Source organism: Grammomys surdaster, unplaced genomic scaffold, assembly GCF_004785775.1.
Source record: "Grammomys surdaster isolate TR1022 unplaced genomic scaffold, NIH_TR_1.0 262, whole genome shotgun sequence".
NCBI lineage: Eukaryota > Metazoa > Chordata > Mammalia > Rodentia > Muridae > Grammomys > Grammomys surdaster.
The window spans coordinates 4,286,196-4,297,584 of record NW_021604703.1 but is presented as its reverse complement, the minus strand read 5'-3'; the positions used below and the strand labels follow the sequence as shown (position 1 = coordinate 4,297,584).

Genomic DNA, 11,389 nt, shown 5'->3' with positions numbered 1-11,389 from the left:
GATAAGGATGGCAGCAAACTTCCAGGCTCAAATAATTCTCCTGCCTTGTCATATGAAGTAAATAGGACAAAAGATGTCTGTTCCTGTGCCTGGCTCATCATATGTTCTCAGAGTCTGGTCAGCTGAAGCTAGAATCAGAATTACCAGGAACCTTGGCTCTGGGTATCTGGGGGTTCACTTGGGAACCTGCTACTGCAATAAGCTTTTCAGGGTATGCCATCTGCATCCCGGGGACTCAGCTCAGGTCTCCATTATCCAGTTAACGTGCTGACTGCTGGGGAAAAGCTGTTTCTGTCTTTGGATTCTCACGTTTGGTTCAGATGTTCTGTGCTGGAATGTCAGTACCATGTCTTCCTGAAGTGAAAGGGTTGTCACTCAGCATGGTGCTGATCCTTACTGCTCTGCCATTTGTGGATTGGATTGCATTTCTGTCTGCTGGGATTCCTAACACTGCAACAGAAGCTGCAGAAGGGAGGCAAGTGGTTGTAGGCCAGGCTGGGCTATGCAGTGTAAGACCCTTGGGCGGGGAATGATCTGCCATAGCAAACAGTATATAATGAACATTTGCCTTGAAGCCCACTCACCACTTAAGACCGTCACTAGAACTGGAGATCCTGAATTCTAGGCTTTCTTCTGACTCAACCTTACCTTACATTTTTTTATTTTTACATTTATTTATTTGCTTGGGGTGTGTGTGTGTGTGTGTGTGTGTGTGTGTGTATACATCAAAGTACCACAACTTGCATGGAGAAGTCAGAGGAAAAATTTCAGGAGTTGGTTCTCTCCTTCCACCATGAAGGTCCAAGAGGTTGAACTTAAGAGTTCTTCAGTTTCCCACCACCATTTCCACATCCCCAAGATTGGAGCGTTCCCTTGCTTCTTCAGCTTTGTGGTATTCTGAATTTTATGACTTGTCAACGTCCTATTTACTTGGGCAATTCTTTCCCTTATGTCTAATCTACCTCCCTCACAAAGTTCTTTAGAGTGGGGCATCCTGGGTACCAAACAAAATGCCTTGTAGGTACTGATTGGATGGATGATGAATACAGCAGGAAGGGAGAGCACAACCTTAATGAAGATGTTGAGACCACAGTGGAGCCATAAAAGAGAGGACCTCACTCTCCAAGGAGATCTACAGAATGTAGGGAAAGCCTCAGGTGTGGCTGAGGATAAACAGATACCCGGGGAACACCGTAGGGCAAAAAGGGTATTGTAGACTCCCCAAAGGACACCCAGCTAGCTCTACGTTGGCGTTGGCCGGCCTCAGGATCCCCAGCAGTTGTAACACGCAGTGGGCCGCACTCGGCCTCCGTGCCCCGCGAGGGCGCTCCCGATAAGTCCTCCAGAGCACTCGCGCTCAGCCGCGGTCGCTCTAGCCGTGCGGCGGCGGCGCGGGGCGTGTCGGGAAAGCGGCGGGCTGGTGCGATCCTTGGCGGCGGCATCGTCTGCGGCAGCGGGAGTCATGGTGGGTGGCGATGCCACCTCCGCGGTGGAGAAGCTAGTTTCCGGCGTGCGGCAGGCCGCCGACTTCGCCGAGCAGTTCCGTTCCTACTCGGAGAGTGAGAAGCAATGGAAAGCGCGCATGGAGTTCATCCTGCGCCACCTGCCTGACTACCGAGACCCACCCGACGGCGGCGGCCGCCTGGACCAGCTGCTGTCCTTATCCATGGTCTGGGCCAACCACCTCTTCCTGGGTTGCAGGTGCGGATCCCCGACGGCTGGCTGTCCTTGTCCCCAGCTGCCAACCCTCAGCTTGGCTCCAGCCTCCTACTGATCCCCTCTTAGCATTCCCTCGGGAAAGATCTCTCCTCTGAGCCTCCCTTTTCTCATGTGAATGAGTGGTTGTGATGACTACATCAGCTAAATGATAGGGAGTCCAGTGCAGGTGTGCTCTAAGGCGGCTGTATTGCAATGGTCATTTTATTACTGTTTATTAGTCCAGAAGATTTCCTTTTCAGGGTGTGTTTGAAGTCCATTAGCTCCTGTCACCCACATGACAAAAGTGCAGACTCCCCCTCTAGATGAAGATACCTAGCAAGAGGATGTGATATATCTCACCATTGATGAGTTTTACCGTGATATATCTCACCGTTGGTGGGTTTCACGACAAGGCAGGATGTAATCTTTCCTCCCCTTTCTCCTTTTGGCTTCCCTCTTATGAAAGTAACCCATGCTTTCTTGTTGCTGTCCCAACAACCCGCCTACTCCGGCCATTGCATTCACACCAGGAAGACAAGAGCCTGGCCTTGAGATATTCCACCTGGAAAAAGGCACCAGGTTTTTATACTCCTCTGATATGTTTAATTTTTAAGGCAGTTTATTACGTAGCCCAGATAATCCTAGAACACCATTCACCTAAGCACCCATGTACTGAGAGGTATGCAGCTCCAAGCTCTTACAGGCTTCTAGAGTTTCTTGAGGTTGTGTTAGGAGAACCTCACTCAGACCTGAGTTTTGTAGTGTCTAGCTAGTCACATGACCCCTCCAGGCCAAACCACTTGGTTTACTTTTTGGTTTTTGTGCTAGGGATAAAACCCAGGCCCTTACACATCCAAGGTACTCTCTCACTCGGCCTCACCCCCAGTACTGAAGCTACTTGGTTTCAGATCTTGGGATATTTGTCAGACAAGATGTGGGGACGTTGAGCCGGACACACTCATCACACACAGGCCCATCCTCCCTCCTGCCTTCTAGGTACCCTTTAAAATCCCAGTTTACAGGATCCAAGCTCAGACAAAAGACTGAGAACTAAACAAAAGGAACACATGGTGCTATTTTCATGAGACCAACGTTCTGTTTTAAAATAATCCAATTTTTGGCTCTCAGATCTCATCCATGAATATGTTCCACCAAGTATATGGCGCTCCTGTTTCTGTAATTTGAATTTAGTTTTTATTCATACCCATTTTAAGTGTTCTGTGTATAGGCGTTTAGTCCTCGCACGCCTGTACCATATGAGTGCCTCATGCCGTTGGAGGCCAGAAGATGCCATTGGATTCCCTGGAAGGGAAGTTGCAGGTGGTTGTGAGCCACCTGACGTGGATGCTGGGAATTAAAGTGGGTCCTCTGAGAGCAACTGCTCTTAACTGCTAAGCTATCTCTCCAAAATCCTGTTTTGGTAATTTTTTTTAAAAAGATTTTTATTTTATGTGTATGGATATGTAACAAATGTGTACCCGGTATCCTCAGAGGGCAAGAAGAGGTCCTCAGGTCTCTGAGACCTGAAATGAACAGCCGTGTAGGAACTGAACCCAGGTCCTCTGTGGTCTCAAGTGCTCTCTTGGCTGCTGAGCCATGTCTCCTGCCCCTGTTTTTGTAATTCTTTTGGTTTTTCGAGACAGGGTTTCTCTGTGTAGCCCTGGCTGTCCTGGAACTCACTCTGTAGACCAGCCCAACCTCGAACTCTCGAACTCAGAAATCCGCCTGCCTCTGCCTCCCAAGTGCTGGGATTAAAGGTGTGCGCCACCACTGCCCGGCAGTTTTTGTAATTCTTGAAACATCTACTACACTGGCATTCTTCAAGCCTAGTTCTGTACTCACAGGCGGGAAGAACTATTCGTTAACCTGTGTGCTGGGCACCTATAGTTTCCCCTGCAGTATCAAATCAGTCTTTACAGAACTACATACATACGCATCTGCATCCCACCTACTGAGAAGGCTGAAGCAGGAGCATTGCTTAAACCTCAGAATAGCATAGTGTGAACGTACCAGTGAGCAAACAGTTCTGTATTCTAGGGATAGCATTTGCAGTCTAATAACTACACTTTCTTACTAACCCACAGTGAGAGTGAGTCTTCCCAGGTTTTTACCGTACTGCTTTTTATTGTGCAGTTACAATAAAGACCTTCTGGACAAGGTGATGGAAATGGCTGATGGGATTGAAGTGGAAGACCCGCCACAGTTTACAAGCAGAAGTGAACTAATGAAAAAGGTGAGAAACGTTTGCAAGTGTAGAGACAAAGAGCCCGGCTTACACTGTATCATGTTGCTTTTGAGCATTCTTGTTTCCTGCCCCACATCCTTAAGTCTTTCGTTATTTCTTCACAGTTGGTATACATCTTTTCTTAACTAGATAACAAGTCAACATGATGAGTTATGTATGCATTGTCCTTGGAGTAACACACAGGCTCAGTCTCTTTGGTTTGTCTACAACACTCCTTTTCTCTTGGTGCCAGGGATTGAACCGTGCTCCTTACACTGGAAAACTAGGAATTGGTATAGAGGGTCCTCTCCCGAAGGACTCTGAGTGAACATCGCACAGACATTTCACACATTCGTGTTTATGGCTGCACTGTTCACAGTAACCAGCCTCGATACCCGTCAGTAAGCGAGTATATGATGAAAATGCAGTCCATAAACACCACAAAATGTTGTTCAGCTGTAACAAAAGATGAAATTGAATGTTCACAGGAAATGGATAGAAACGGAAATCATTATGTGGAACAGAAAAGGCTAGAAGTAAAACACCATGCTTTCTTCCCCAGGTGAAGTGTAGGGGGTTCGTGTATTATTTGTGCATTAATGAGAGTTGAACCTAGAGCCTTGTATGTGCCAGGCAAATGCTCTCCCCGAGGTGTGTAGCCAGTCTTTGTTTACTTGTTTCACAGAGTCTTACCCAGGCTTCACCTTGACCTTTAGCCCAGCAGGCCTTGTGATCACAGACCTGCCTCTGTTCCCTGGTGGCCTGGATGACACACCTCTGTCTCTAGGCACAGCTGTTTTGTTTATTTATTCTTTTATTTATTTAGTTTTTGTTGTTAGTGTTTGTTCTGTTTCCTCCTGAGTTCTGGGATTATAGGCATAAACCCCCAGACTTGGCTTGTTTTGCTTATTTAAAAAAAGAAAAATCTTGTTAGGGTGGTAAAGTTAGAAATACTTCATTTTAGAGTAGTTCTTACAGGATATCTCTGCCTCAGCAGGTCAGGGCTGGACCAGACTTGTGTGGACTCTGACTAGCTGATAAGGAATGTGGCCGGGTAATGTCCAGACACCACAGCTGTGTTCTGGTCTTCAGGACCAAGTCTTATGGCTGTGGCCTTGTCCACAGTGAGCTTTGCCCTAGAGCCTTGTCTGGATCCTGGATCCCTGGGGCCAGGGAGAGGCAGAGGAAACTTTGGAGAATAAGGCCGGCCATGAGTCTTGTCTACACAACCCCCCACCCCACCCCAACACACATGTGTGTGTCTCACATCTACCCTGGTCTGTTTAGGCAGAAGGATTGCTCCCTTATTTCCTAAAGTTCATTTGATATCTCTCCAGTCTTTTATATAAAATTTGAAAGCTTTATTTGGGTAGAGTATAAGATTTACTACTGGGCATGATTCTGGAGAGAGTGTAGCCATGTAGAAGACACGAGTGCAGGACCTGCTCTGACACCACAGAGAGAGGACATCACCTACTTCTCAGCCACCAAGTCTTCAGATTTACTTGCATTGAACCTGGTAAAGCCCCACATCTGTGGGACGTGGCTTTCCGGAAGCTAGTGAACTTCAACTTGATCTCATGCAAGGCATCCATCACATGCTTCTTGCAGATGCACATGATGACCTAGCCAGTGTGAACCCAGGCCACCATGTCCTGGAGCTTCCCATCTCAAATATCTGTCTGGAGCCTGTAAGGTGTAACACAGAACAACAGGACATTATCTTATTGATATGGATAATATGGAAAGGGTGGAGCTGTGCTCATATAGGGAAGCCATACTTACACAAATGTACTTGACACTTATACTCCAGGGCTTTGAAAGAACCAGTGTGTGGAAACAAAGTAGGAATTCTTCCACTTTTGTCTTCTGCCCCAAGTCACAGGTGTTGGTCTTGGGCCAGTGAGATGGCTCGGCCAGATAGAGGTGTTTGCTGACAAGCTTTAAGACCTGAGATCAAGCCTTGGAACCCGTGGTGGAGAGAGAGAACCAACTCCTGAAAGTTGTCTGCTAACCGTCACACATGTTCTATGGCCTGCTCACATATATGAGCACACACAGAGAAATAAATAATAACAGTGTAAAGAACAAGCCTTCTTCCAGGAGGCTGCGGATGTGTCTCTGTGACAGCGCTAACCTAGGTCTGGTACCCACAACAAGACAAACTCCTGTAAGAAAGCCATTCATGAGAACAAATCACCCACTCTCTGACTGGTTTCTGAGTCAGCTGCAGAGAGTCTTTGAGATAGTTTGTCCTTCCTTTCATGTCAGGTGAAGCTGAAGGGTACTAGGCCCGAACTCTAAAAGCCCTGTCATTGTGCCAGCCAGAACTGACCCTCTGAAATTAGAGTGTAGTGGGGTTTTAGAGTTAGCTGGGTTGTGGGAAGGAATCGCTCAGCATTGTTGACACCTGGAGACCAGACACTGATGATGACTTAGAAGCTCTCTGGAGTAAAGTTTTCAAACTACATTGTGCTCTCCTGCAACTTCTGGGCAGGTGTATGTCTGTCCAACTCTTTGTTTTAGGTCTGAGGAATGAATGTGACAGGTGGGATGTGGCCAGCAGTGAGGAGGAGCATGGGCTCTCTTCTGAAAAGGGGAATTCGTCACAAGCATATTGAGCAAGCAGCCTTGGGGATCTAAGTGCCACCCAGTGCTCGCCTGCAGCCTGCAGCCAGTGTGGCATCTGCAGGGGCAGTGACAGCGGCCGCTAACTCAGGAAGGGCGGCACCACAGCCACCACTGAATCAGTCACGAATAGCCGGGTGTGGTGGCCACGCCTTTAATCCCAGCACTCTGGAGACAGAGGCAGAAGGAGTTCTGTGAGTTTGAATGAAGCTGTTCTACATATTTAGTTTCAGAATGGATGGGGCTACATAGAGACCATCTCTCTCTCAAAAACAACACCACCAACAACAAAAAAACGGAAAATGAGCAGTGATTGACAAAGAAGCTGTTATCGTTGATTCAAAGACTTCATTAACATCATAATTTGCTGCTTCTCCTGAGAACATCTGTATCCCAGGAGGAGAGACATCAGTATGAAATTGACTACAAGGAACAGTGTGAAAATCAAGGAACATGCCCACGTGCCACAAGGTCTTCTGTGCTTTTTTGCAGCTTCAGCCAGCTCTGAGGCCATGTTTTCATGAAAGCCATAACCAGACATGGGGGTCCACATCCTTAATCCCAGTACTCCAGAGGTAGAGGCAGGAAGATCAGGAGCTCAAGGTCATCCTTGGCTACCTAGACAGTTGGAGACAAGACTGGACTGTGTAGATCCTGTTGAAAGAGAGGGAAGAAAAAAATGGATCTGACCCTGTGGGCCAGTCTTGTAGTCCAGAGTCCAGGATAGGTGAATCAACTAACAATGCCATCTGGAAAGGGCAGTGGTCTGAGTCTGTCCAGTTGAAACTCTTGTGGACCTGGAAAGGTGGCTCAGTGGTTAAGAGCACTAGTTGCTCTTCCAGAGGATCCTGGTTCAATTCCTAGCACCCACATGGTGGCTCACAATCTATAACCCTAATCCTGGTGCATCTAACTCCCTTTCCTGGGACCTCCTCAGGCACCAGGCATATACTTGGTGCACAGACATACATGCAGACAAAACACCTATATACATGAGTGTTGTGTATAGTTTTTCTTATCTCACTTTAAGCTCTGGGTGTACAGTGCAACCAGCCCCACCCAGGTTCTCTTGGATCTGTGGATGAAAGACACACATATACATTAGTTTATTTTTATATTGTTTTAACTCAGTGGCCGGGATCTTCTAAGCCTTCCTCGGCTATCATGCTTGCCCTTCTTTTCACTCCCAGATCAGCACTCTAAATCTGCCCTCAGCTTAGTTATGTTTCTAATCTCCTGTCTGCCACCCCAGGCCCAGTCGGGGAAGTGGCCAGTGGTCACTCCACCCTAGATCTCACATGACTGATACCCTTTTCTCCCTCTGAAGTATGACAGATCTCTTTCTCCTCTCCCAAGTCTGCTAGCCTGCCTGCCTGCCGAAGAACAGTCCTGCTTATTCTGCCCAGCTCATTGGCGGCTAGCATTGTCATTCATCAGTCAAGGACCACTTGGGGAGCAGGACCTTAGCATCAGGACCACCCCCTACATCTCACCTTTCCTGTCCTTAAAAAAAAAAAAACCTCTTCTCTCAGACATAAGTTGAACAAAACCATAGCAATCATGTAAGTTAACAAGTATGATACACAGTTAACATCCAGTCCATCGTATTTGTCAATAAGATGAGGTACTCTATGATCATTCCTAACTTAAAGACTTATAATTCTATCCCTGAATTATGTTTAGAATTTAGCCTGTAACACCATCTGAAAAACACGTCTTCCACTCTATAATCTCTCTCAATGCTAAACAACTTGAATTTGATTATGAAACTATAACTAATTAGTCTTCCACCCTATCAGAAATCAGAACGAATTAAATATTGCCTGAGTATATAGGAAGCACCACACATAGCTTCCAAAACTTAAACAATTATGGAGACAATTGACTGCCTGGGCAGCCCCTAATTCCTACACATGAGAGAAATCATTTTTAAAAAGAAAAAGAAAATCTAAGTGAGGTGTCATAGGGTGTTTCCCTGTACCACATTCAGGTGGTTTCTTGGTTGCACTGCATTTTCCCAAGTGTAGAAAGACTTGTGTTTTACCTTTGCTGAGGGTTTTTGACTTAGCTAGGAAATAGGTCATACCTTGAAATCTCTTGATTACTAAAAAGACTTTAAAGTTGATTCACTCCCGCTGCTCGGTGTTAAGGGAATCCATTCAAACACAAGGTGACAGTCAGTGATTTCTTCACACCCTCCTTAAAAGTTTTCTAAAGCCACATTTATATTTACCGAAGGTGCTAGAGCACCTGGGAGGAATCTGTCGGCTCCAGGTCACCGTTGTTTGCAGACTCACTTTTACAGTTTGTAATTGTGTGAGCTCCAGAAATACATAACCTTCACTTCTCCTAAGTGCTCTGACTCAGTGCAGAGTACGACAAAGTACCACCTGAATCTGGCCGTGTTGAATTTAGAACAGTGAGCGTCTGTGAGGGCAGAGGCTGGCGGCAGGTAGAGCACTTAAGTATTTCCGTTATCACTTTAAATTGTGAACACTTATAGACAGCAAGCCACAAGTGAGGGAAGTAAGGTTCTGGCTTCCAAATGGATCATGTGGTCAGTGTGTGGCTGCACTTTCTGTATGTAGTAAAATATTAATAATTGCTGAGTAGACTTGCCATCTGGGTCGCACATAAATATTCCATCACTGCTTTATTTGAATGTGTGAAGATAAACTTGATTCATGAGCCTCTATGGGTGTGTAACTTTTTCTTCTTTTTTTTTATTTCAGCATCAAAGCTAAGGCAGATCTCCACATTTCCACCCTGGGGACAGACTTTGAAAGGAGGCCAGGGTGAAGGTGACTGAACATTGGCAGCTCTTGAGATTCCTGGTATATGCAGCATAGAGGCAGCTGGAACAGAAGGGGACAGGGCTCAAGGGCTTCAAAGAAGTCTTCGTTCTTCCAGGACTGCTGTAAAAATACACGCGCATATTTATGATTTCATACATGGCGGACTCTCAGAAATTTCATCAGGGTTGTCAAAGCCAAACTTTGTTTGAAATGCTTTTTATGTTGATATAACAATGACAGCTGATAAATTTTATAATTTGATTTTTTTTAAGCAGAGTATCTGTAAATATAATTCTTGTTTCTGCCATACCCCCACCCATTTTTATCCTGAGTCAAGGCAGATCCTGTGTCACTATTTCTGAATACTCTATACTTGTACCGCACTGTACCGCACTGCTAATGGCCACCAAAGAACTGTGCACTAACCAACTGTGTCACTGGAGCACCCCCACCGCTGGGCTCAGGGACCTTTGTGTAGGAAGTGGGAATCATGTTACAGGCCTGAAGTAGCAGAGCTAGCTCATAGGTAGGAGGCAAGGTACAAAAACCCATCCAGCCTAACTTTAAAGCTCACTGAGGGCTAGAGGCGTAGCTTGATAGAGTCCATGCGTAGCATGTTGGGGTCCTGGGTTTGGTCCCTAGTATTTCAAAGGGGGGAAAAATAGCTAGTTAGATTAAAATTGCTGGAAGTATATATGGCTTTGTTCAGCCAACCAGATGATTTCTAGGTACTAGATGCCTATGTGCCTGCATTTTTGTTTCTAGAAGGCTTTCACACTTGAACTAACTGCCTTGCATATCGCCTCTGGATTGCAGTGCAATCCTGCTTTGCTCTGAGGTGGTGGTGTTGGCATTCCACCTGACAGCTGACATACGTGTTCTGATCCCCCTTCCAGTTCCCTGTATTTAGTCACCATTAGAGCTGCGGGCAGCCATGGGGCAGTGTACCACAGCAGGACTCATCAGTGGCAGGACCATTATGGCCAGAAAGACGGCGGGGTCTGCCTTAGCTTCATATACTGGATACAGGAAATTGGACACCCAGAAGCTGGGGCCACTGGTGTTTGGCGTCAGAGCAGTGGGACACATTCTTGTTTGTGGCTTGAGATAAAGGCCACATCTTTATGTGGCTTCAGCTCCAGTCCCCAGTAGCCGTTGATTTGATCCCTTGGACAAGCTTCTCCAGGCAATGAAAGACCGCCTGTCACAGGGAAATGGCAAGGTGGTGACTGTTGGGAGGGCGGAGCTCTGTGCTCACTGAACTGAAGCCTCATCTTCTCAGATGCAGAAGGCTTCATCCATTCTAATCATCTGTGCAGATTTGTGAGGCTTAAAAACAAAATGCACTTTCCATAGATTGATTTTATTTTCTGTCTGCAACCCCCAATAAAACAGCTTTTCCATTGAATGAAGTTAGATTTGAGTTGTGTGATTTCTTCCCATAAACCTCCAGTTTACTTACTTCATGTAAGTATTTGGACAACTGGAATCCAGAAGTGAAGCCACCTGCAGGCATGGTGTCTTGGGCCCAGCATGGCAGAGTTCTGTTGCCTTCTGTTCTGTTTCCCCAGTCTTTTTGCTCTTCTTGGTTTTGGTTTTCTTCATTTCCTCAGCTAAGCTGCCTACCTTTCTTCTCATTTTTCTAACCTAGTGGCTGACTCACCTATGAAATGACTATTGTATTCTTTATGTATTCCTTCCCAAGCTTGAAGTAAGAGTGAGATCATGCAGAGGAACTTAACCACACCTCCAAGGCATGCCCCGAGGACTTTGAAAAGTGTGTATCAGGCCACAGGAAGTGAGTACAGAAGTTTCAGATAAAAGGTGCTCACGCTGGTGATGCTATGCCCAGAAAATTGCTCTCTGCAGTATTCCTGAGAAGTTAATTTGGGAGAGTACACACGGATCTTTAGGAACAATAATTTCGGAACTTAGAAACCACATTTTAGTTATGGAGAAATTGCTTCCTTCAACAAATACTGAAGAAAAGAAACCTCTTGAGTGTGTGTGTGTGTTGTGTGAAATGAACTTCCAAGTTCATTCT

At 46.1% G+C, this 11,389-nt stretch overlaps 1 protein-coding gene across 1 annotated transcript; it reads left to right on the top strand.

The window, feature by feature from the left end:
- The first annotated feature begins 1,380 nt into the window (after nucleotides 1–1,380).
- Cdkn2aipnl (CDKN2A interacting protein N-terminal like) lies at nucleotides 1,381–10,757 on the top strand. Its single transcript, XM_028775922.1, has 3 exons — nucleotides 1,381–1,701; nucleotides 3,832–3,931; nucleotides 9,283–10,757. The coding sequence occupies exons 1-3, from the start codon at nucleotides 1,463–1,465 to the stop codon at nucleotides 9,292–9,294; spliced, it is 351 nt and encodes a 116-aa protein (XP_028631755.1). The 5' UTR covers nucleotides 1,381–1,462; the 3' UTR covers nucleotides 9,295–10,757.
- Nucleotides 10,758–11,389: the final 632 nt, after the last annotated feature.

Bases quoted from the DNA above. Each gene is read 5' to 3' on its own strand.
- Cdkn2aipnl (XM_028775922.1), top strand. From the start codon at position 1,463: ATGGTGGGTGGCGATGCCACCTCCGCGGTGGAGAAGCTAGTTTCCGGC. The intron at 1,702-3,831 runs GTGCGGATCCCC...TTTATTGTGCAG, and splicing joins CACCTCTTCCTGGGTTGCAG to TTACAATAAAGACCTTCTGG.